The sequence below is a fragment of the Helicoverpa zea genome, chromosome 14 (assembly GCF_022581195.2).
Source record: "Helicoverpa zea isolate HzStark_Cry1AcR chromosome 14, ilHelZeax1.1, whole genome shotgun sequence".
Lineage (NCBI taxonomy): Eukaryota > Metazoa > Arthropoda > Insecta > Lepidoptera > Noctuidae > Helicoverpa > Helicoverpa zea.
Window position 1 is genome coordinate 3779189 of NC_061465.1, and position 27420 is coordinate 3806608.

Consider the following 27420-nt stretch of genomic DNA (forward strand, 5'->3'; position numbering starts at 1 on the left):
TATTTCATAAACGTTATAATTAAGTCTTATAGTCCATTATTTTCCAATTCTTAAAAAGAAAATCAAAACGTATTATTTTATATTATAACTGTATAAGAACAGATTACGATACTTGCCTGTTATTTTTAGCACAGCACTACAAAATATAAACCGCTGACATAACCTTGTAATAGCGCAGTATAGATTTAGAAAAATATTGTTTACCAAGTTATTTGACACTCAGTTTGGCACAAAATTATAACATTCATTGATTATTGATATAATAATGTTGTTTTAATGCTCCTCAATTGTTAAAACGGTAAACAACCAGCAAAAATATTTTTATCGTAACTGCAACGCCATTGCAAAGTTACGTCGTCAGTTCAATCGCGACGTGTCAGGAACGCATTCTCTGAATGGCCGAACTATAATAGACTTATTAGACATGTGGCTGATTGAGTTATCGATGTCCCGACGCCCATCCTTAGCGACATCTCTATACCATGATTAATGACTACAAAATTTGCACGTTTTAACAGGACAATTCCTATTTTGAATTTGTAATCCAATAATTTAAATGGTGTTTGCAAATTGAACGTTTTGTTTTATTCTGTAAAGGGGGAAACTTCAACGTGATCGAATCGCCATCTATTGAGGGTTTTGAAAAGTTTCCAACAATGCTATTGTATGGAAGCGTGTTTGTGACGTCACCTCGCCGTTGTTATTGTCTGTCAAAGCTTTCATTATATTATTAAACGGTTTCTGTTCGCTGGTTCTAAAAGAAGATATTAAATTAAATTCTTCCTATTCGCATCTATTACTATAAGGGGGGTCTACCCAAAGGACATTAAATAGTTCACTGATGATGATTGAATTCAAATTGTTACAGCCGTAACATGATATCGGTAATACGATTATCGGCTGATAATTGCGGTACAAAAAGGTACTTCAAATAATTAGCTTAATTGGCTATTATTCTAATGGGACGATCATTATTGACACTGATGCTTACTTTCAACAAATTGAGAGCTTCCAGATGGGAATTAAAATGATGTTAATTTTATTGTTAGCACTTGCTTTTCAGCCTTTTTTTTTTTTTTTTTAGCGACGTAAAATCATCAAATGACCCCTCCCGCTGTGGGTTAGCAGCGGTGAGGGAGTGTCAGACTCTTACTGACTAAAATCGTCGTGTTCCGTCATAGGCCTTTTATGTACCAGGGCCGCGGTATCTCTTTCGAACAACCCGCAGCCCCGGCAGGCCTTGGCCCTGCTGGGCCCCGCTGGGGTTGCTGACATCTCTTCGAGGAGCGCGTGGAACAACGCGCGCCGTCGACACGGGTCTGTCGTCTAGAAAGACAGAGGGACGATGAGCCACCCGAACTCACCGCCCACAGACCCACGCCTACGGTGGCCGGGAGTCATCTCGCGACACCCGGCGCCCATGGTGTCTACCTGGTCCAGCGCGGCGGCCGGGATGAGAGGTGCGAACTCTCTGGCGTTCCGCCTCCTCCTTCTCGAGCATGACCGCTTCGCAGAAGGAGGCGACGGCATCCCATTCCCTCTCGCCCCGGACCATGGCCTGAACCAGGGCCGGACGCGAGAGGTCGCCGCCGCCCAAAGCCTCGACGAGGACCCGGCGGTGCCCTTCCCATGCGGGGCACACCTGGACTGTGTGGTCCACCGTGTCCTCGGGGCTGTCCGCACAATGGTGACACCCGGGCGCCTCCTCACGACCGATGCGGTGCAGGTACCTCCCGAAACAACCGTGTCCGGTGAGGACCTGCGTCATGCGGTACGTGAGGGCGCCGTGACTCCTCCCGAGCCACTCCTCAAAGAGGGGACTTACCGCCACGATGGTGGCGTGCCCTGCACTGGGTTGCGACAGTCGCTCCCTCCAGGCCGACAGTCGCTCCCTCCAGGCTTGCTTTTCAGCCTTCGGTTTCACCTGCGTTCCTAGACTTATAAGCTATCAAAATCCGTGTAGATGCCAAAGCATGATTGTAACGAACATCCAAATATTCAAACCCACAAACAACAATGTTTATAAAATCAGTGGGATTTTCAGTAAGTATTTACAAAATATCTAATTAAATATTTCGCTGTAAATTCATTCTGACTTCTGAAAACAAACGATAACAGAAATGTTGAGAGTTCCCATAAAATCCAATTAATTTAATAGGAGTGTCGCTTTCTACGGGACGTGATTAAAATAACAAAAAAGATCCATTACCCGGTATCTTCGAGCTGGAGGCTTCACACTGAATATTCAACTGAAGACTGAAATATATGTGTAGGTAGGTATGTAGATATTGCTTCTGTGCTTCGAGTACGTTGAATTAGATCTTGTATAGTGTCATGCAAATGCTTGTATGATTATGAATGTCATTCGAGGTAAGCAATACGAACGTGGGTAGGTTATAGTAGGACAACTGAAAATATCGTACAATGAATTATGTGAAATATGTTATTGTCAATGTCTAAGAAAAATACCAGTTAGCAGTTATTGATGTACCTATAGTCGGGTTGTTCAATTGTATCAAGAAAAATCTGGAGAACTGAAAAAAGATAGCTAGATATACTTTAAACACTGATGTACACAGCCATATAAATTAATTGGAAGCAGAAAACACAATTCAAAATTCAATAAATATTAAGTAATCCTGGAAAACTCAAAAACGGTATGAATAACAAAGCTAATGATAAAATACATCTTCTAGCTCTATTTTCATTACAACACAAGAATTGCTATCATAATTTCTTTTGACAGAATGTAATATCGCTCTGAAACAGTTGGAAAATTGCAACGTCTTGAAATTACAGCGAGATTTTAAAAACAAAAGCGTTCTAGAAAATTCTAAAGTTGTCTCTGTATACAGACAACAATAGCAATATAGAAAGAAACTGAAATAGGTGCCAATTTCCAAATCAATTGTCTAAAAACTATTTCGCGAAATGAAAACTTATTTAATTTTAACTTCTATGATTTACACGTTTACTTCTAGGACAAGAAGACTCAAAACAAGTTATTGTTTTATTGATAAAACAATATTTGAAATAATAGGCTATTTTCTAGCTTTGTTTTCTCCAATTACATCCAAGATCAATAAAGGTTCTAATTAGGTTAATTTGTCAAGCTTACGGATTTTGAGACAAGGCTGACAATTTGTAACTTCCACATATCTAGTTAGGTAAATTTGTTTCAATATGTCCGTGTTCCTTTTAATGAGCCTAATCACTGAGCTATATAGGTATCTTATCCAGAAAATCGTAATTTAAAAATAGAACAAGAACGCTATCTTTTTCTTCTCAACGCACATAACACAACCTCTTTTCTATCTCTTTTATTAACGCGTTCCTACTATATTTTTCCCCGAACAGTTCTGCAGAACGTATTACGTTTGCTTAGTACACTCGGAGTACTAAGGAAAAATATGTGACATTCTTATAATGGTACCATCCGTATCTCTTATTTGTATGTATAAGAAAGGTTCATACTCGTCAGAGCACATATTACGATAAAGGTCAGTGAACTTACAGGGTAGTTACGGGTAAATAGGGAAATGTATGCTTATTTATTGAAAGATATGTCGTTCTGTATTAGGTATTGTAACTGAGAAAAAGGGTCTATTTATATGCCGGTATGAAATATGGGAGATAGTTAAGTAGTAATAGGTAATAAAGTGTTTCTAATACAATGTCATATGAGTCGCCAATATCAATAACACAAAATGAAATAGTTCATACCTACATACATAGACTGAAACATTATTTAATCACAGCAGCAATAAAAGTCAATCATAAAACATTTATTGTACCCATTTTTATTGCAACACTTTTTCAATATTCACCTATAAAATACAGTCATAGAATAGTTACATAAAACTGCTTTTGTCACTAAATGTAGCTCAAAAAAAGATAAGTAAAATAATCCCCAGTCAGTTCTCCAATAGCACTTAGTTTAAAAATAAGTAAAAGTTGAGTTATTTCGCGAGCACAATCTAGAGTGTTAATCTGGGTGACAATTGGATTTCCTCGGAGCCGCACGCCTCGTAGGCCGGGTTTGTACAACAAACAATTCAGAAGGTTCACTCACTCTTTTGTCACTGAATTAGTTTAGTTTTTGACGTTGGAAACAGTTCCCAGTAGTTAAATATCGTAGCCAAATAAGTTAAATTGACTTTGATAATGATTTAATGATGAACTGCTCTGTAATTTGGTTTTGAATACCTTTTACATTCTGAAGACAAATGTTGATTTCTGCGGTGTATGTTCTTCTTCTTCTTGCTCTGTTCCGAAATTATTAGGGGTCGATTTTTCGGTGGTATACTGGAAGGAACTTAATTCCAAAAAAGTATAAGACACCCTTCACGTTCATAGCTAAGTAAACCTACGAGCTAGGTACGACCACTTATTTTGGCTTTACCCTAAATGTATGCAGTTAAGCCTTCTGTATGTATCTATCAAACGATTAGTACCGAGAGCACGGCAGCACAGGGGTGCGTGTTATACCTACAGCCTTCCGGCCCGGGTGATATGGTTACGTTAAATACTTTTGAAGGGTTGTTATTCAATCAGTTCTTGCAATATTGTTACCAGTGTGCGGTTTTGCTGCCATTAAATTTGTTTGTCAACCGAGGGGTGGTTGCTGTTCATTTCATTTTGTAGTGATTCTTTTGTAATTTGTGAAGTTATTTTTGCATCGAGTTTAAAAGGGGATGCTGGAATCAGCTGAGCTTTCGATTCGTTAACGAACGTTTACCGAAAAAACATCTTCTTGTCATACTGTGTCATGGACCAAGATTATGAAACCAATGATGGCGTCCTTCTATGCTTTACCGTTGACGTCGGCTCTCTGATATATTTTGGCAGCTTGATAGAATAGAATAGAATTTTTATTTTGCAAATATGGGTAGGTATATACAAAGTTCTTATAATTATAAAGCTCAGCCATATTTTATCATTCGGCATGCAAAAACATTATCACTATTTAGGATAATCTTACTATTTATAAACACAATATTATTATTTAGCTTAGGTACATAGATGAGATCAAATTAACTTACTACTAATACATTTATACTTATTTCAATTATACATTATTGATTTCTCTAATGTGGTTTCATCACCACAAAAATCCCGGCCAAAGACCAAAGCGGTCAAATTTTCCTAAAACATGCCTAATATGTATGCTTATTTCCATTACGTCATTTTATAAATCGAAATGCACTCCAACCTCAGCCATATATAATCTATATCAAACCCCTTTTATCTACGACTTACTTCTAGCAATCTATCATACTCCTATCCGTAGAACTACAGCACAACTCTATAACTCTGATGAGCCGTGTGATGTATCATCATTAATCACAAACTGTCCCACTTCTATGATATACTGCTAAGCCTAATAGAGTCCAGGTATATAAGGTATATACCTATTCATTTATATTAACTGTTATAGAGGTATATTAGGGACCTATTGTCCTTGAATGTCTCATGACCTAGTCGTTTCGAGAAAATTGTTTATTTATCGTTGTAAGTAATGAAGAAATGGTATAAGACAAGATCGTTCGAGAATAAATGAACAACATTATTTTGTTTACAAGACTACATATTTATGAGGATTAATTTACCTTATATATTCAGAAGATAACGACTGAATGATTCTCTGTTTTAATCTGTGTACTAGTTTTCTTTTAAGTTACCTACTCAAATTATAAAAGTACTTTTTGATACTACCTAGAACACTGGCTGTATTGTCACGTTGTACGGTAATTCTAATTCCTCGGTCTGTAATTTATGCACTAGACTTTATATTTTACACAACTACAAAATATACACCGAACTACACATGAGATATCCTGCCATAATTCACATATACACGTTATTCTCATGACCAAAACTAACGCTTGAGCTCGCCAAGTTTCTATAAATCAATTGGGACAAACTGTTTCACAGCCGAGCACCTACAGAACTATATATATACTTATATATGTATGTATACAAGTAAGACAGTACATAGGCGAAGTTTCAACAACTTTGCCAGCGCCCCGGAAAGTGGTGAAAGGAGGTTCCTATCTACACTATGTAGGTACGAATTGTCATAGAGACGGCATGCCTATTTGTTATATACCTCCGTGGTAGGTACGCAAATGTGCCTGTACGACTGGCGCGAAGAGGCTCAGCGCCGGGGAGAAACCCCGTTGCCGCGGCAAGTTGTCGCGCAGCGGGCGGAGCTCCGGCGCGATCTCATGGTGGCCTGGAGGGAGCGACTGTCGCAACCCAGTGCAGGGCACGCCACCATCGTGGCGGTAAGTCCCCTCTTTGAGGAGTGGCTCGGGAGGAGTCACGGCGCCCTCACGTACCGCATGACGCAGGTCCTCACCGGACACGGTTGTTTCGGGAGGTACCTGCACCGCATCGGTCGTGAGGAGGCGCCCGGGTGTCACCATTGTGCGGACAGCCCCGAGGACACGGTGGACCACACAGTCCAGGTGTGCCCCGCATGGGAGGGGTACCGCCGGGTCCTCGTCGAGGCTTTGGGCGGCGGCGACCTCTCGCGTCCGGCCCTGGTTCAGGCCATGGTCCGGGGCGAGAGGGAATGGGATGCCGTCGCCTCCTTCTGCGAAGCGGTCATGCTCGAGAAGGAGGAGGCGGAACGCCAGAGAGTTCGCACCTCTCATCCCGGCCGCCGCGCTGGACCAGGTAGACACCATGGGCGCCGGGTGTCGCGAGATGACTCCCGGCCACCGTAGGCGTGGGTCTGTGGGCGGTGAGTTCGGGTGGCTCATCGTCCCTCTGTCTTTCTAGACGACAGACCCGTGTCGACGGCGCGCGTTGTTCCACGCGCTCCTCAAAGAGATGTCAGCAACCCCAGCGGGGCCCAGCAGGGCCAAGGCCTGCCGGGGCTGCGGGTTGTTCGAAAGAGATACCGCGGCCCTGGTACATAAAAGGCCTATGACGGAACACGACGATTTTAGTCAGTAAAAGTCTGACACTCCCTCACCGCTGCTAACCCACAGCGGGAGGGGTCATTTGATGATTTTACGTCGCTAAAAAAAAAAAAAAAAAAAGGTACGCAAATGTACTTGACGAAGTGGATGTTTATTTTGACTGGGTTTTGTGACTATTGTTATAAAAGATTTGTAGGTTCTTACATGAGTTTTATATGTAGGCGTCTGGAAGTGGAAGACTCGATATTTTTTTTCAATTTTGTAGTTTCCCTGAAAGATCGCCTAGTGAATTAATCAAAACAGTGTTGGTAATTACTAATTTATAGAAAAATAACATTGCAGTGGTTGATTTCTATATAATATAGAACAGTGACAATAGAAGCCATACAAGTCTTGAATCCAGATCGATAAAGTATCAAGTACAGTCAAGTACGAAGACACGTAACATTGTATAATAATCATCCATGAAAAAGATACATCCCGCACCAAATGTTCTTACGTAAAACCTATTACAATGTTTAATTTACATCATAAATCATATTTAATTTAATAAATAAAGAACAAAAACAATTTTGCCTCGGACTTTATAATATTTTGATTTTTGACTGTAGCTCCAAAACTTTGTTGTTGTTACGAACAGACTTAGAAGTTGAAAGTCATCAAGTGAAGCTGAAACTTTTAATCCCGAATCCACAAGGATATAAGTAGGTATATATACTGGTATACAAGCGTATATATTCTTCTTAGTTTGACGAAAGTTACTGAGCACATATTGGGCCGAAGTTATCAAGTTTGTTCGCTTAGAAGGCTCGAAGTTTGTCGTGACAAATACACATTCGCTGTATTGATGGGAAATCAATAGCTTTAACGCTCTTTTGTTTTCTATTGGCACGTCAAACTTTAGAGGTGACACTTGTTTCATATTTAGATTGTTTTTTGTTTCTTTTTTGTTTTTTTCTTTGTTGAAGTCATTGACTTGGTTCTGGCTGGTTTTATTTGCATAAATATTGCGGAATTGTAATACGAGTCATATACTGGGTGTCCCATAAGTCCTTTGAAATCAAAATTTCGAATAAAATTTAAATGGCGCGCGGGAATGGCATGCGGGGTGCGGGGATAGCATCAACGGTCTTTGGGAATTCATTCGCCATTGAAAGTTTTACCGGAGCAGACCGTGGTTTTTGTGTGCGTGAATTTTATCACAACAATGATTCGGCTACCATTGCGCGGTCTTAGATTCACAGCAGTCATATAAGAGGTATAAATGTTTATGTTTCTTTTACTAATTCCTGTAGTTACCGTACGTAACAGCTATTTCCTTTATTAATCAATAGAACCAAAAGCCGGTTCACTCCATTTAACCATTACCACCGCCCTGCAAAGTTACTAAATATTCTTCCACCACATAAATATTCACGTTACCAGCATTACCTATCAGTAAAACAGTTACATACCACCTGGCCTCAATTTCCCTACCTCCGAATTTCCCTACGCACTTTGCATCGATTTTTTTCATGGCCCTCGTAAAATTATAATGAAGTTCGTTCCTCCCATATAATTTATATGGCGATCAAATTAATTTATAGTTCGTACGAGTGATATACTGATACTCAGCGTAATTTATGTATGTTTGTGGACAACAAATTGTTAACGTGTAACGGTGTTTTTATAGTACGTCGTTTGGTTAATAATTGATATTGTTAAGTATGGTATATGATGTATACTTATCTCGTATATTATTATAAGTTAGGTATGTGTAGTTTTTACAACAGCTTATATCATCAGCCTTTCGCTGCCATTCAAAGAGTGGAAACCATCTAAGTCTAGGGTTCCTTGCAAGCTGCCAAACCTTCTTCAACTTGGATCAGTGATAGTTTAGTTTTCTTTTCCGCCGCTTTAGTCAAAAACTAAGGCTACAATAGTATGAAGGGCCTAAGTACCTATGGCTGGTTTTTGAGTACTTTCATAAGACTTTTTTGTTAATGAGTTTTATTTTTGCAAGTTCCATTTATTTATTAACTACATGAAATCTTATTTCCAATGTATGTACATTAAAATTGTAGAGTAAATACTCCTTAACAAACACTGTGTATGTTTGTTCTAAGAAGATTTATAGCTTAGTAGAATTCATAAGTAAAACAGTCCGCAAATTAAACAGTTTTGGGAACGCATTAAACATGCACGAAGCTCTTAAAATACTCGGAACGTCTGATACATAGCAACTATTTCTGAAAACAATTAACACTGGAAGGATTCCTAGGATATCCAAAATAACGCTCAGAGAGCTCAACATATACCTATTGCTTCTTCCTGCATTATTCAGCATTTATTTAGGAAGAAGGAACATAATTATTCAAAATTTAATCTCAAAAATTATTTATAGGTTGTATATTTTATATCTTTATTCTTTACAACGCTTTAGCTCATTCTGCTACTCATATCTTACATATTAAACTTTACATTCATACAAAGCCTTAATATTACCTTCACGTCTACAAGAATAAAACATAGGTTAGGTTCACCCAAGAGAACAATTCCGGCACACAAGCCACTTACAACTCTGTAAAAACTAAAACGAAATTTTAACTCAAGAATAACCGCAGGCTAGGCTATCGGCTTGAACTACATAAAGGAATTTGTTTTAAAAATTAAAACCTTACAAAGGCTTCGTAACTTGTACGCCAAGAAACTTCGCAGAGCTATATAGCGGGGAATATTTAACTTTGAGATAGGTAGCTTATGTTGGTGGAAGTAATATGAATAGAAGAGTAAGTAGATGTAAAATAAATGCCGTATCAAAAGAGTCACAAAGAGCTTCAGTGATGTAGTCATCAAGTATTAAGTGTATAAATATATTTTCTCCTCAAAACTGTTCCTCTATTAGTTTCCTAAAGCAACCTTAACTTCAAAATTCAGCCAATCTATTAAGGACTTTGTGCCCGCTATCCCATTAAGTTAAATGGTGCGTACTTCAAAAAATGAAATATCTTTCTCAAGTAACGAGACATTAGAGCTCCCACAAAAGCGTCTGAACATTTTATATTTCTGAAACTATTTTCCTAAAATTCTGGAGGCTAAGTGGGGAATATCGCTTTAAAGTGTCCTGGTATGTCTGGCAGCTTTACGGTAGAATATGTAAATATAGAAGTTTTTCGGTGGCAGTATTCAGGCGGTTAGACAAATGGTCCCCGCGTTGCGACACTCAGAGGCTTCCATTTATCATGTCTGAGAGGAATCTATAGGTGAGAAGGAGTCAACCGTGGAGGCCGCACGTACTGAATAGATATTTTTAGGGAGATTTATGTACGGAACAGTGGAATATTGCCTTTAGAATCGAGATAATAGACATATTGGGAGGTATTGAAAAGGAATTTTTGAATACAAGGTTTTGACTGAAAAAGTACAATTAAATAATAATTAAAAATTTTCATAATATCAGTATCTTCTGAAATAAATTCACCAAAGAAAAAAATATCCAGCATTCAAACATCCCACATACATTTTACACCAAAAATAATAAATCTGTCCTGTAATATGCAGTTAAACAAGAACGTGACTTGTCGCCGATTTAAACCAAATTAAAAAGACATTCGCTCCGTCTGTGCATGAGTTTCTTTTTTAATTTCCCCTTCGAGTTGTGCACTGAAGGAGCGTGTAAGTAAAAAATGCGGGAGCGACTGCTAAGGACGTTTAAGTACGGGACTTGCCAAGCCCGGGACTTCGCAGGGCTGTCAGCTGTTGACAGCCCAAATTGTAATATATTATACTCGAGCGTCAACAAGGGTCAAGTGTGTTTCCGTGAAGGATATTTGTTTATGTTTATTTGTGTAAACAGGGGGATATGATATTATTTTGTTTTGAAATGTTATGCTCTGGGATGACTACAAAACACTGTGAATAACTCGCAATATTCTTGGTAATGCTTAAATGAGATGAATTTATACTCTTGTCAATTAAATACTCTTCTAGTGTAAGCTGCTTTGACCCTATGTACAACATTATATACTAGAATAAAAAACTGACCTACTTCATAAAAGCCACGAACATTCATTCTCACAAAACCGACAACAATTTCTTTTCGCCTCATTTATCTAGTTAACTTGCAGCGACGCAACTAATTATTACTGACAGCCCTATTTTTCCCGATCCTTTAGTGTCGTACTTACAAGTGTCCGCGGGATCTGCATGCATTTGCATAAAGTGCCAAGTTCCCGGACTTGTGGCAACGCCCGTCACTAGCTGGTTTTATTTGTCTGGCAATTGCATTTTCCCAGCTATGCACCTGACTTTAATTTTCTCTGAGATTTTCTTGGGGAAGTTTCTAGGTAGAAGTGTGGCTGTGTAAATTTTGTTTGATAAATTGAACTGATATAAGGGAACAGCAGCTAAAGAATTTTATTAGAATTAATTAAAATATTTATTCTTAAATAAACAATTTTGAGATAAAAATAAGTTCTTAATGTAAAATTATTGAAATAAACAGTTGAAGCACGTAAAAGCTTTGTTTCTTTAACCACATAATTATCGAATAAGTAATTAGATCCATTCGTATAAAATAATAGTACATTTCAACGACCACGTTTCACTTTATTATAAAAGTAACGCAATTAATTCATATGACTTGCGAATTGAGTGAAGGATGTCTGGGTCGAACGAGTCGCTCTACATATATTCGTATGTTTTCATATGCAGGAGCCATACCATTTCTTTGCTTATTTATATGTTATCATCGAGCAAAATTATATTTACTTAACATATTATTAAAACAAAAAAAATGTCTCAGGTTTCATTTTTTTTTTTTAATGTTGCAATGGCACATATCTGACACCTAAACAGATCATCTAAGCATCTTACTTAAGATTATTTTAATAACAAAATATAAAACACGATACCCAACTTGTATACTTAACAATTTGTTGAGAGAACTGTAACTTTCAGTAACACAAGCTTCAACTATAAAAACCCCTAGCGCATAGTTTAATCACCTCTTTAGTAGACACACCCAACCACGTTGACCTCATCCATCCAGCATTAAACGCCTCCTAACCACAGATAAGGGGCTCATAACCCCGCTACGAAGCCTGGACTATAAAAATAAATACTTGTGTTGGCGACTGTACGAGTGCTGGTACTTAGGATGGCACTTTTGGGTGCCAACTGGCAAACGTTCAGTTCACGTGCCTACCCGACAATGTTCAATTGTGTTTACACACACGCCTTTATTTTTGCCTATTTTTTATTTTTAAAGTGGAGGGTGTTATGTGATGAAATGTTTGAAAATGTTATTACAGGACTTGTAAACGTGATTGCTTGTGATGTTTAGTAATCATTTCATTAGATATTTTCCTTAATCTAAGACCTGAAAATCAAATGTGTGCACAGGTAACTCATCATCATCATATCAGTCTATTGTCGTCCACTGCTGAACCTAGCTCTCCCTAGAATAAAAATACTGCTAGAAGCCTTTGCTACAATAGCATGAATTTCAATTTCAAGCTTTACTTTAGCGAATATTTCACAGGAAAACTAATTATTCTCATGGGGATATGCTATGGAAGAGGCAGACACCATATGTTACGAAAATGAAGACGTCACGTGTTCCCAAACTTTTGTTCCGACAATAAATGTTCAGTCGTAAACCACGAGGCATGGGTATGGCCCCTTGGAGTATGTACATTAAGTTCTGTGCTAGCAATAATTACAAACTTATCTTATCAGTTGATTTATTACAAACTTTCTGGATAAACAAAATAATTTTAAATGAAAATGGACCTTATTTCTTATCTTAAAAGAAAGAGTTTATGTTGTTATCTTACAAACTGCAGCTTAGTACAAAACAGCACAAAACGAAAATCAGTGACAGCAAAAACAGCCCACCTGATAGAAAATTCAATCAAAACGACAAAGGAACCGCTTTTAAATCGAAATAGTTTTCTAAATAAGCCGGAACAATTTTGTAAAGGCACAACTTTAGCAATATCGGACAGTGAGTGTCGACACTCCCCGACATCGCCGACACCGGTCTCCGGTGTACGCTCGATAGGATATTAAATACACTCGACGGCGATGTAACTTCTAACTTTTATCTCGTTCACTTTATAAGTCGACGACTTATGAATTGGTTTGTTGGTAGCCATGTTTAAAACTGAATTTGTTAGCTTTGTATCTGCTTTGAGGTGATGTTTGAATTTAAAAAGTAGTTTTTGCTTTATGGATTTTTTTTTCTCTCTTTGGAATTGATTGATTCTCTTTTTTACTAGGTACGATATCTTTACTGTCCTACGAGTTTAATGGCAGTAATCTACTAAGAGGTACTGGAATTTTGAAAAAAAAAAAAATTTTAATGGTTCTCCGTACCTAGATGTTAGGCCCAATTTAAAAAACATAATTTATAAGCATTAAAAAAAGGTTCAGTAGAAGTAATTTCACGCCTACCAAAGCACCAGGGGTCCAACGAAGTAATTGGGGACATAAATGTAATTGTCACGGCTCTGTAGCTCTGAAGATACCCACAGAAGTAAGATACAATGTAACACTATAGAAAAGAAAATGTTAATAAGAACCGCTATATTAAAGACTAGCTGTTATCCTGCGGTTTGATCCGCTTCATATGGGAACTTCTTCCCGTACGCGTTTAGTTTAGAATACAGCCTCTGTTACTTACTCAGGAATAGTCTACCTTCCCAACAGTCAAAGAACATTTAAAATCGATCAGTAGTCTCAGAGCCTTTAGGGTACAATACAAATACTCAAACAAAAACATGTTTTCTCTTTATTGTAGTAGTACAAAAGTATAGATGAGCTAATAATAGATTTTGATATTCTATCAAGAGATTTGGTTGAAATCAAATTCAAGTTAAAATTATAAGTCGTACAAATATTACACTTGCCCTTAATACCCTTTTCGAAATACGGGTGATGAACCATTAGCGATCGTTAATTGTGAATTAAATTTATTACGTCTCGGCAATAGGTATAGGGTATCATTGAAGCTTTTAACATAATGGCAGATTTGTGAGGGCAACGTACCTATATAACTCTAATAGCTAAATATGGGGAGACACATGTGAATGAGTGTGTGTGCGTGTGTGTGCTGATAGTCATACAGTTATGATCATAATTGTGTTTGCATGTGTGTGCGAAAGACAATTAAGCTGTAAGATATTAAAGCCAGAGATTCTACAGCGCCTTTAAAAATTGTGTAAAAAGTTACTGCAGACAGAACACTTAAATAGTTACAATATCTCCAAAACAAAACAAATGAATTGATGCAATTTTTGTTGCATTTTAATAAAGGAACACGAATCATTTTAGAGCATTAACCCTACGGCAAACCATCCTCCTTTATCGTACCTTCGCGTGAACTTGGTACTATTTTACGACTTGGATAAGTAATAAAAATATGTACCAACATAATAAATCACGCAGGCACTTAATTCTAGAACATAACCTCGTATATGACGGGTAAAGTATCCCGTTACATTTTACTGGCTTTATTACTTTACTTTAGCTAGTGTGTGGAACGTAAGTCTTGGACCTAGTTCACGAACTTCTATATGACTTGTCATTGGTAGGGTTAGCATGACTCATTCAGTTTTATTTATTTTTTTAATGAGGTATTAAATACCTTTTGCTTTATGGATACAATAAAAAAATTGTAACGTGGAAATAGTTATATAAAAAAATCGAAATACATACAAAATATATTTCTCTGTATTTTTTTGTTGGTTCCAGAACCATTTAAAGCAGAAGTTGAGACCTTAAATATTCGTATCACTGAAAATTCAAATCAACGAAAATGAATAAGTAATTGCTCTTCAAAACTCGCTAATACAGCAAATATTTTCAACCAAAAATAATAGTTATAGACGGGCATTTAATTGACCTCAATTATACCACAAAACCCGAGTTAACTCAAGCGAACCGGGCTCAATTATGAAAATTATTCCTAGTATTAGTAAAACCTCTTTACTGAATATCGAGGAATTAAATGGGGTACAGCCCTAGTGCTGACGTAATTCTCAAGAACTTTCTGTTTTACAATACTAGAGTTTGCACTTAGCGTTCCCTCGTTGGCTCTCTGGCTTTTCTCTCTGGTATCGAGTCAAGCCATCGTGTACTGACTTGTGAGTCGGCAAGTCCGACTCCGAGTCCGAATGTTTATTGTGCAGTTTTGAAGGCGGAGTGTTGTTTTTGGCTGGTGTTTTTAAGGAAATTCGAATTGTTGAATAAAATAGTCGAAGCTGGGTACTTATTACCCTCGTTGTCACACTTACGCATTCCCATATACGAACATAATCGGATCACCAATACAAGATATCCATTTCTCAACATCATTTATCATTGTAATATAAAAAAACAAAACAACATCTGGACATGGTACCGCTTCTTCTTCTTCATCCTTCCATGATGAATCGAGTTATCCTTACTACATTACAAATAAACTATCATATTTCTAACAAAACGTAGCCGACATTAGCATGACAAATTCAACGTACATTCCAAACTTGGTAGGATCTTGTCACTCAGGCCACTAACGAGCAAACTTACAAGACGTGCCCTAACTAATATCTGGAGAACTATTCAAGAAACTATCATTTGTACAAACTTCAAGTTTGTTCAATTGAAACTAGAATGTGAAAAGTTTTATCGTTATTTGTACAGTTATTGTTACTTGTTTAGTGAGTACTTGTGATGTTAGGGTAATTTTAGGTTGTGGGTTTGTCGTTAGAATCTTAAGAGCCTTTTCCCAACTACGTTGGGGTCTTCTTCCAGTCTAACCGGGCGCCGCCGAGTACCACTGTTTTACATAAATGGTATGAAAATTAGGATACTTTCAGCATGATATACAGCAAGCAGCCAATGTTGCGATGGCACAGTACCTTTCTCGGAAGCTCGTATTTCGTAAGTTCTATACCTGCGCCTGGTCATTGAAACATCGAAAAGGTTAAGAAAAGTATATTAATGACAATAAGCACACGTTAGAACTATGGATTTTTTAAATGTTAATCTTACTTATGCAAAACATTTGTTTCACAATACATATTTTGCTTCAAAAACAAAAACCGCCTTCAGAGTTCATACAAGACGAGAATATTTAAACTAAAATGTTGAGTTGTTTTAATTAATTAACCGAGCGAAGTAGAAGTTAAAAATTCTTTAATTAACAGTAACAAGTCGAGTGAAATTCTGTTGGCGTCTTCAAAAGTGGTGAAAAACCTCCACAGTAAGCGTCTGACTTGCAAAATATGGAGTCTGCTTATGGAAAACAAGACAAAATTGTATTTAGTTGGAGAAAGTCCTTATTTGTAGCTGTGGCTGTCATTTGAACATCTCTGGGGCAGTCGTTACGGGTAGTCAGAAGCCAGTAAGTCTGACAATCAGTTGGGTTTGCCATTATTGGGTTGCCAAGGTAACAGGGTTGGATAGAAAGGCGCCCCTTGTAAAACTCTGGTAATCAGTTGCATTCGGTTACAAAAAGCCTAGGCAGATGATGAATTTTGCAATTCCAAATCTTTCATTCATAAAATAAAATCGGTCTTGTAAAATTATATTTCTCAAAACCATCAAAAAAAGTTTGCTTTATTCTCGTAGGTATTCATTTCAAAATTACTTTTTTTATCAAGTGTATTTAAGCTAAAGTTAAATACAACGAGTAAAAATTGTACAATTAAAAACTTCGTGTTAGACAAACTTAAACCCTTTATTCAAATATTTATACGTTTTTTCATAAAATTCTGATTACTTTTAGGTATTTCTTCTAGAACTATGTTGCAATGGAGCAATAGAAATCGTACATACAACCTCTGAAACATGATGTAGCCTGATGTAGCTTAGAAGTACTGTAATTTTCAAGCCACGAGAAAATTTGAAAAAAATATCACGGTTGTATAAAATCGACCGGTATTTACATAAAAAACAGTAAAAACCGGACTATTTCATCTTTATGAGAAAATTTAACGATCCCTTCCTCGTTAAACGGACGGAGTGTAATTTTATTATTACAGCTTTCATGAAAACCAGAAGCTAAGGTAAAGCAAAAATTAATCCTTTTACAATATTGTTTTTACAAATTGACTTTGTGGAACGAAACGAACCTTCAAGCTGAGTTAACAAATCTTTGCCTTATAAACCAAACTCTTTTCTAAAACAATATTACTTAAAATTAAAAAAAAAAAAAAAAACGTTTTGAATTTGGAACGGATTTAAAATTCGAATGTTTTATTTTAAACGCTAGACATTAATAAATAAATAATGTCGGGACACCTTTTTCACACACGGTCGGTTAGCCCCATGGTAAGTTATTTATTAACTTGTGTTATGGCTGCTAACACAACTGATAAACTACATATTATAGCTACATATATACATATTTATAAATACATATTATAACACCCAGACCACGGCCAACAAGCATGCTCATCACACAAATGTCGACCGAACCGGGAGTCGAACCCGGGACCTCAGGTTCGGCGGTCCGGCATGATGACCATTGCGCCGTCGAGGTCGATTATTTTCATTGTTTGCATTTCGAAAATAGCGTGTCTTTAAATATCGTTTCGATGCTTAGTGCGCTATCAAGGTACATTGCCCCTTTTGTTTACGAACGATCGATTAACTATAGGTTTCAAAGTGCAATGTATAGTAAAGTTAATGGAAAACTGTTGGTAGGGCTGACGTGTATTAGGTTACGGGTTGTTGCCCTTAGTTTATTCTTTCGTGCAGACGATGTTGTTTCATTCTGAAAGCATTTGAATTTTAAATGTTATCTAGCAATGTATTAGTATTTGCTTTAGATATTTGTTCTATCGTTTTACAAAACATTTTGTATATTTAGATTCGTGACCACGATTGACTACAAAATGTATTTACAAATTTTGAATTCACAATGAAGACCCAATCACGCGAAAAGAGATTTAGGTTTGAAAAATAGAATTGGTTACCAAAACATTTTTAAAGGTAAATTCAGAAACATATATTTAACTTGACTATGTACCTACCTGGATATCTATCTAACTTATTTTTCACCAAAAACATTTTTTCCAATCCGCAAATTACCTAGCAAACCAAACCATTTATTACCAGCCATTTACCCTAAAAAGGTTTGATATAAAAGAAGAACCTAATTACTTTACGTTTTATTCTTTATGCGCGCAATATCTGGTCCGTTCGAAATTCGAATATTCTAGAGATAATAACCGTAATCGCTGGGTGGAACGACCCGGTCTGTTTTCTTTAATAACCTCTCTAGGCCAGACTTTCCCCCTCTGCTGTCTAGACTAATCTGACAGGTAGACGCTTGAATGCGTTCGAGTGTTGGTAGAACTTGGAAAATCGATTAGAGCATTCTTTTAGCAACATATTCTCGCTTCATTTGTTTTGAATGGTAATTCAGGCGTAATGGTATGTGCTCTGATATCCAGATATTGGATAATATTTTAGCCAGGTCTTTTAATTCAGGTCTTTTAATATTATGTGCATTTTAAGCTGTATTTTTTTTTTACATTACGAAAAAATTACGTCGTTGACAAGACAAATCGTTGAAACTGTTTCTCAAGACATATGTATACTTAGCAATAATCGACGACGTAGGACCAATTCTTCCGACAAAATCGAAAGAATTTGTATGCCTTTCAAAAAACGAACATGTTTTTCATATTTTAAGTCATTTCTGTTTGTTACAGGCTAGCAGTGGGGCGGAGCCTCAAGTAGCCGTGCTCTGCGAGGCGGGGGGCACCTACCACCCTCAGTACATGTCAGCTGCTGGACGATGGACGCCCGACCTCACGACCAAACCTCATAACTGCCTGAAGGACAAGATGGAGATCCTGGATTATTGCAAGAAGGTGAGGACGATGATAGGATTTTGAAATATCATAAAGATGATGGTAAATATAAAAACAGTGCTACTCAGCTGCTTCTGGTTAGACTGGAAGCCGACCCCAACAAAGGTGGGGAAAGGCTTTCAAGATGATAAAATTATAGTCGTTTCGGTCAGTGTTGTGGGACAAGCAGGAACTGATTAATTTGGAGACATAAAAGTTTGTGTGTTAGTAAAACTGGCTTCTAACTACTCCCTTGAAGACTGCCAAGGATATCCGAATGACAGCCGAGATGGCAAGATACTTAGACCTTATTACCTTACCTTAGCGCCAGGCCTTGCTTAACCTAATGATTGATGATTGATTCAGGAATCTGATGCTGAGACACGAGCTCCATATTATATCCTATATTATATAACTTATAAGATTGAATAAATAGCAAATGAGACATCAGTAACACAGAGGCCTCGTGCGCCTCCCCGTGACCACGACTTAGCGGCCACGTAATCTCATTACCGGCCACTTAACCAACAGACTTACTAACAACTAATTCGCTAAAATTAATTGCTGACAGTTTACTAAATAATACCCACGATCTTTCTTTATGTTTACGTCATATTTTTTGTCTTACTTACTTTTTTTGGCAAATATTTTCGTAAGTATTAGGCGTCATTTGCTGTAATGCTGTAAATGGTCCCTAAGAATCATGTAAATCTCAAACATTCTAAAGCCACCAAAGCGATACGGAGAAGGTTTATAGCCACCAACAGTATCACTACCTAGTCAAAAGTCCTATCTCCGCTCTCTCAGTTGCATCCTATTCTTTCTATTCCTCCATCCTAGATAAATTCAATTGGTTGTTTAAAAACTTCTCCGCTCCGCTTTGGTGCGGTCTGGTCCCAAGGGGTATACCTATTTTTCAAGTATGTTTGGCTATTAACTCGCAGTTAGTGTTATTTATTGTAGAAGTAAAAATGTAAACTACGTAACGAAGTTTAGATAGTAAGAGTATTTCATACACAAATGTCAGCATAGTATACTATCAGACCAAAAAGCCCTTTTAAATTGGCGAATTCCTACATTTCATGGAATGCCTGATTTGGGATGGAATGTGCCTAGGCAGAGTACGAGGGAACAATGTGAATACCTCTGAGCTGCCACTGTACCCTAATTAATTTGACTTATGTTTACAAAATTGGGCGCATTGTTTTATTTACTTTGAATCTAAAAGCACTTAAGCGTCCACGACGATTTCTTAAATTTGTAACAGACAAACATATTGACTAATTAAAAATGAGTGATGACTTATCAGATATCGATTCTTTACATCACCAATTTCAACTACTGCCATTTAATTTATCTACCAATGAAACAAAGACGTCTTCTTTGCGATCCCAATAGTCAAGCATCTTTATTATAACTAGGAATGATTGTTCAGGAGTTTGTATACCTTTCCAGGTGTACCCGAGCCACGACATCACTAACATCGTGGAAGCCTCCCACTACGTAAAGGTCAGCAACTGGTGCAAGCTGGGTACCGGCAACGCGGCCAAGTGCAAGGTCACTCGATGGGTGAAGCCATTCCGCTGTCTTGGTACGTATCCATTACATCACATCATTACTCCGTAATTCGATAGGATCATCGGCTTACAAGGTGGCTTCCGAGTTCAAAAGGAAGTGTGTAACATTATTATTATTCAGTAGGCGACTAAGGTTGGATAATAAGGGTCGCTCCCAACATTACGCTATTACGTAGTGCGCTCGTGCGATGAAAATGAAGTACGAGATAGCTTGCGAGTTTTGCGATAGAGAAAATGGGGCTTATCAGCTTCATATCTTACAATCTCTTGTAATAGAAGAAACAGCACATCATAAAAGAAACAAAAAATAAATAAGGCTCAATCTCCAAATAATAAAACCATTGCAACTCTCCTTTTCGATGAATCAACCTTTTGACTCGTCCCAAGTCCACTGACAATGCATAACTACAAAGAGTGTTTGGCGGCAGAAGGTCCATTCCAATCGGATGCGCTGCTGGTGCCTGAGAGCTGCCTGTTCGACCACATCCACAACCAGTCGCGGTGCTGGCAGTTCGCGAGGTGGAACGCCACGGCCGGACGAGCATGCGCCCAACGAGGACTGAAGCTCAGGACCTTCGCTATGCTCCTGCCTTGCGGAATCAGCCTGTTCTCTGGCGTTGAGTTCGTCTGCTGTCCTAAGCATTTCAAGGGTGAGTTCTTCATACAGTCTAATGAATTGTAACACCATTTTTGGACTACGATACTTTCTGGCCAGTCATTCATAATTCCAATACTACGTGATTTGGTATCGCTGCACTGAATTTAAATATATGTCGGCGCGTTGATAACATTAAAATTATGAGCGGGTAACCCCGAATAGAGTAGTAAGTGTCACGACGAGTGATGGCAGCAGTCATTCTGGTGACAGGTGCCAACTGAATTGTGCACATACTAACCTATTGGCTCGAAATCCCATTCCATCTTACTGATTGTGTGTGATTGTGAATAAAATGGTGAGGAAACCAAATAATGGAACGGTGGACTACACAAGCGTGCCTTTATTTTTGAATTCCGGTCGTTACAACGCCCGAGATGCAACGTGACAGCCATGACCGCCGCGAGGCTCCTTCTGACGCTCCTACATCAGAAGTGGGATGCAATCCGAATGCCCACATGTGTTAAGGATTGCCCTGCTACGTGTTCAAGAAAGTGAAAACGCTAGTAGCGAAAAAAAAATATGTCTGTTACGACACCGCTATCACAAGGAAGAATCCTGTGTGGAAACATCTCGTACTGCAACATAATGTTCATGGAGCTGTCTATGTAGAACAAGAATTTTGTGAACAGATTGGTTTCGGGAGAATTTGCCACGTGAAGATTGCAATCCTTATAGTGCTTAATAACCAGTAAAAAAAATGGAACGTCGATTATTTAAAATGGTGTTTTTTAGAAGAAGATTTATAAAGAATTTCAGCGAAGGTACAAGTATGGTAACCACGGTTATGGTTATGGTATCGGTTCCATTTTTTTTTTTACCAGTCATCCTTGTTATCGAAGGTATGCTAGAAAATTAACCGAATTTATCTAATTTTCATGTTTCAACAATGACGGTGATTATTGTGCAATATGGCGACAAAATTACGGCGTGAATGGAGCATCCCAGCTGCCTGCGGAGCTTGACGTGTCATCGTGAGTTTAGAGTGTCGGTGCTCGTGCATCTCCGTGGTGCCTGCGAACGTGAAGCCGCTGTACTGCGAGCCATAGCGATGTGCGCATCGTCATGCGCGTTGAGTGGAAACCCGGTGAGACCGAACCATTTTTGCTTTATGTTGAGGTTATTTGTCATACGACATTTATAAACTTGAGAGGCAGTTTCAATCGCGTTTTTTTTTAATTGATTGAATGTGCATCAGACTATAGATTTTTGGTAACATTTGGCGCTAAGTTGTACCAATGACGGATACCGGGGTGACTTGAAAAAGACCCGTTGGCCTCGTGATGGCATCGGGGTGACCAAGAAGAGACCTGTGTAAAGTCTGCGGTACTGTTGTTTTTATTGTGTTAAGCTGTACCTATTGATGGGTATCGGGGTGACCTGGAAGAGACTCGTTGGCCTGTGTGACGGCATCAGGGTGACCAGGACGAGACCCGTATACATCTGTGGTACAGTTGGTAACATGTGTCTGATAGCTTGGCTAAGGGAACCCTGTGTGACAGCTACTAGCCTGTGTGGCAATGACTAGCCTGTGTGGCAATACCTGGCCTGTGTGGCAATAACTATCCTGTGTGGCAATAACTGGCCTGTGTGACAATGACTAGCCTGTGTGGCAATAACTGGCCTATGTGGCAATGACTAGCCTGTGTGGCAATGACTAGCCTGTGTGGCAATAACTGGCCTGTGTGGCAACGACTAACCTGTGTGGCACCGACTAGCCTGTGTGGCAATAACTAGCCTGTGTGGCAACGAATAGCCTGCGTGGCAATGAGTATCCTGTGTGGCAACGAATAGCCTGCGTGGCAATGAGTATCCTGTGTGGCAACGAATAGCCTGCGTGGCAATGAGTATCCTGTGTGGCAATGATTAGCCTCTGTGGCAATGACTAACCTGTGTGGCAGCAATTGGCCCGTGTGGCATTGACTTTCGGAAATGTGTGACTTAAGGGAAACATTTTGTTGCGCTTGGACTTCAAATTTGTAACCACTGTAAGATGTTGTACAACATGGACAAAGGGAGTCATTTGAGGGGTCAGGGAGGCCGAACGGAGTAGACTGTAAGATGAAACCGGTACACACGAGGACGTGTGATAATGCAGGATGGCCGTGTCGGCGCGTTGATAACATTAAAATTATGAGCGGGTAACCCCGAATAGAGTAGTAAGTGTCACGACGAGTGATGGCAGCAGTCATTCTGGTGACAGGTGCCAACTGAATTGTGCACATACTAACCTATTGGCTCGAAATCCCATTCCATCTTACTGATTGTGTGTGATTGTGAATAAAATGGTGAGGAAACCAAATAATGGAACGGTGGACTACACAAGCGTGCCTTTATTTTTGAATTCCGGTCGTTACAACGCCCGAGATGCAACGTGACAGCCATGACCGCCGCGAGGCTCCTTCTGACGCTCCTACATATACATAAAATAGACAAAGGTTTTATAATGACTATTTAAAACTTTAAATCAATGTTGTTACTTTGTATCTTTTAGAAAACGTGAAGATGCACAAGCCCATGGATGTAGGAGTCCCCGTCAGCCCCGGAGGTGAAGAGATGCTGGCTGCCTCAGCGGCGATGGATGAACGCGATGATGATCTTCTGGATGATGATGACGCTTTGGATGACGATGATGATGACGACACCCTGAACCTTAGCGACGATGACGATGATGATGATGCTGACGACGGTAAGAAACCCTCAAAAAAATATAAAAGATTTTGCTTTTAAGATTAATTATCTAGACAAGGACAAAGATGATTAGTAAAGAGATCGATTCTCTTCTCTGTAATATATAAAGCCAAACACATTCGCGTTGATAAATAATGAGCATATTTTGATCGATTGCTATGGGTAGTGAGCGTAAATGTTAAAATAAAACACAAAATTAATTTTAGATCTCCCTTTTCAGATATGGATGAAGACGAAGATGCAGATCTGTCTCGTGACGACGACGCGGAAGATGACGACTATACGGACGGTGACGACAACTCCTGGCCACGACCTGAGACCTCTTCCCAGCCTTCCACCACCACCACATCTACCACTACCACTACCACCACTACGGTAAGTTGTATTATACCAGTATTAGTTGCTTATGATACACCGCACTCGAAATTAGGTCACGTTAGAATTGTTGTATGTGTTCAGCCAAATCATGATAACTTTAGATGAAATATAATAGCCCAATGATGATATGGTAGTAAAGGCTATGCAACTTAAAAAGAGCTAGGTATGTGTGCCGCGTAATTACTTACAGTGTAGATAAGTTTTAAGAGCATTTAATGTAACGAAGGAACAGACACAAAAGAAGGATAAATGAAACAAAAAATAACATAGTTTAAGAAACTACCCACATTTTAAATACAATCACTTATTCTATAGCTTGATAATGTTAATGTTAAGACTGATTTTTTGATGGTTTCCAGGCATCTTCCGCTACCTCCGACCCTTACTTCTCCCATTTCGACCCTCGCACTGAACATCAGAGCTACAAGGATGCGCAACAGAGGCTGGAGGAGACGCACCGTGAGAAGGTAAAAACACACATATTGAATTAATAAATACCAAGAAAATCTCACAAAATATTCCAATTCTAGTCTGAAGACTGTAAAGATTAGTGAGATGGTTGACATGACATGAAGTGTTTGGTGCAAACACCCTTAAAACATGTTTTTAAGGGTGTTTGCACCAAACACTTTTAGTATCTAGTCTCATGTCAATGTAGGTCACGTCAAACATTAATGTACTGATTTATATCTATTTCTCTAATAAAATATGTCAATATTGTAGTGACATTGTTGCAAAATTGCAATAAAAGATAATCATCAATTATTCACTAAGCTTATATTCATATATTTGTTTGTTAGATCACCAAAGTGATGAAGGAATGGTCAGAGCTCGAAGACCGTTACCAGCAGATGATGAACAACGACCCCGCCGCCGCTCAGACCTTCCGCCAACGCATGACCGCCAAGTTCCAGTCCAATATTCAGGTAATACCTATACACAATGATCAGTCAATACGAGTATAGTACATACTAGATTCAATTACAAAAGGCATGACGAAGCAAAAAGGTAATAATTAGTCCGTTTTTAGTTAACCCTAAAATAATGGACATGTTTCTTTCTTTCTCTCTCGTAAACAAACACAACACATACCTTGTGGCGTTACAAACCCCGCATTCCCACTCCTTGTTCCTTATCTCTTAATGATTTAACAACAAAGATACATGTTCAATAGTTTCAGGAAATCTACGAATCACTATATTTTAACCCTGACATCACTCACGCCTATTGTGAACATAAGTGGCAGATTTTTTACAATTCAATTGACGGTTGCCATCGAAATATTTATTTGAGGTTTTTCCTTGACTAAATAATTACATGTCTTCATCAGACCCTCGAGGAGGAAGGTGTAGCTGAACGCCGTCGATTGGCTGCTCTGCATCAACAGCGCGTGTTGGCTCACCTCGCTCAGCGTCGTCGCACCGCCTTGTCCTGCTACACTCGCTCTCTCCGGGATACCCCTCCTAATGTAAGTTATACACCTTCCTATTAGTATGTATCTCTCTCTTTCTTTTCAACATATTTTTTTCTTTGAACTGACTTGCATAAGTATTTTGATCTCAATGTAATGTGATATTTTTTCACTATTGAAATATATATTTTTTAAGTCGCTTCTCTCTTTAAAAATACGAAAGAGAGAACCAAAATGCTTCAAATTAAAGACCGTGTATGAATTGTTTGCATAAAATGCCCAAGAACACTATGAACAGACCGTTTAGGTCATATCAAAATTAGCACGTTGCAGCGTATTTTCCATAGGAACACTCAAAGAATCAGACCTCACTACAACAAATGTTGTAGCTTTGAGAAATTAGATCATAGGTACTTAATCAAATCTTGTATCGTTTACGTCCTCAGGCTCACCGCGTCCAGAAATGCCTGCAGCGACTGGTACGAGCCCTGGCCGCCGAACGTAGCGGAGCCCTGGCTGCGTGGCGTCGCGCCGCCGCTAACGGACGTGAAGCTGCTGCTGCTGAGCGATCCAGTGCTGCTGACCGTCTTCAGGTATACTTTCATATTTACTGTTGCTGGGAAAATGTTTAAGCTAAAATATTTCACAATCTTGACGATATAGTACATTATTAAGTGATGTCCATCTCTTTTATATGAGCTTTTTACTCTACCTTTTTGTAGCCAAGTCCAAGTTCAATTTTCGTTCAATGTGTAGTGGATAACAAAAAATAATAGTTTACTATTTTTCAATGTTATGGCTTTGATCTAACATGATTATGTTTTCTATAGGATGCCGATCGTGCCCTTCAACGTGCTCTCTCCGCTCTCCGCCGCCGTCCCCACCTCTACGCCAACATTGGAACTGCCATCGAAGATTACGTTCAGGTAAGCTTCAATTAAGTTAAAGCCATTGGGTTTATGCAGTATTTATTTATTCTTCTCAAAAATTATACCATCACATTCTGTCATCAACCTTCCCAATAATGTAGATCCTTTCACCAACGGTCTTTAAAACTCTTGGTGACACAAGAAAAATTCTAACATTCTAGTCGATGCAATCCAAGGACGATATGGCGGTGTCCCTGATGGCAATGACTCCTGAGGCTGAGGAACTGCTCCTGGACCGCATTGAAGCCGAGGTGCAGCGTGAACAAGCAGCCCGTGACCAGCTCAACGCCAAGCGAGACCAGCGCACCCGTCAGCGACAGGACATCCAGAACGAACGAGTTAAGGTAAGCATTGAAAATTATGATTATGATTTTAGATTGCTGATCGATAGGTTATAAGATGTGGTTATGTTACAAGCCAGAACCTAAAAAGTTACTCCTCTATTAACCAGCAAAATATCCACCACTAATTTCGAAGAAACCCTATTCTAAGGCCTGCGACAGTCGCGACCCACGAAATTCTACCTTTAGAACGAATGCGAAGTGAAATGTGAGATTTTATAGAATCGACGTACTGAGCTTTCCTTAGTTCAAAAATAACCTCAAATATAACCTTCCAGACCTCAAACGGCGTGAAAGAAAGCTTGGAAGCCGACGACGAAGCGAGCGAGGCTAGTGAGATCGAGGACATCTCTTCGAGCAGCACCCGCGGCCCCGTCCCCTCCGCCTCGGCCCCTCCCTCCGCGTCCCCCTCGGCGTCCGCTAGTGCGTCACCGCTGCCGTCCGCGGCATCCGTCACGCCACATGACCTGACCACTCATGCTGCCTTCTCACAGGAGACTACCACTACCGTAAGTATTTTAATAGGAGCTTTGGTCCTTGGTCAGAAAATAAAACATATTTTCACTTTACATACATATTCTTAATTTGTTTGTATCCATTCGATAGTAGCATGTAAAACCTTGTAACTATATACCATGTTCCAGTACATCTAGACAGTCTTCATTTTTTGGTCTAGGTAATCAT

At 38.8% G+C, this 27420-nt stretch overlaps 1 protein-coding gene across 7 annotated transcripts in view; it reads left to right on the plus strand.

The window, feature by feature from the left end:
- LOC124636229 (amyloid-beta-like protein) overlaps positions 1-27420 on the plus strand; it is a 130069-nt gene that overhangs the window by 98800 nt on the left and 3849 nt on the right. For 3 of the 7 annotated variants that reach the window (XM_047172204.1, XM_047172205.1, XM_047172209.1), the window contains exons 2-13: positions 18614-18775; positions 20210-20345; positions 20760-20981; positions 23481-23675; positions 23898-24052; positions 24415-24522; positions 24856-24981; positions 25386-25523; positions 25913-26059; positions 26297-26392; positions 26557-26739; positions 27015-27245. In XM_047172204.1, coding sequence (XP_047028160.1) covers positions 18614-18775; positions 20210-20345; positions 20760-20981; positions 23481-23675; positions 23898-24052; positions 24415-24522; positions 24856-24981; positions 25386-25523; positions 25913-26059; positions 26297-26392; positions 26557-26739; positions 27015-27245 — 1899 coding nt within the window. The remainder of the gene's footprint in view (positions 1-18613; positions 18776-20209; positions 20346-20759; positions 20982-23480; positions 23676-23897; positions 24053-24414; positions 24523-24855; positions 24982-25385; positions 25524-25912; positions 26060-26296; positions 26393-26556; positions 26740-27014; positions 27246-27420) is intronic. The other 4 variants (XM_047172206.1, XM_047172210.1, XM_047172207.1 and 1 more) reach the window with 3 other exon arrangements.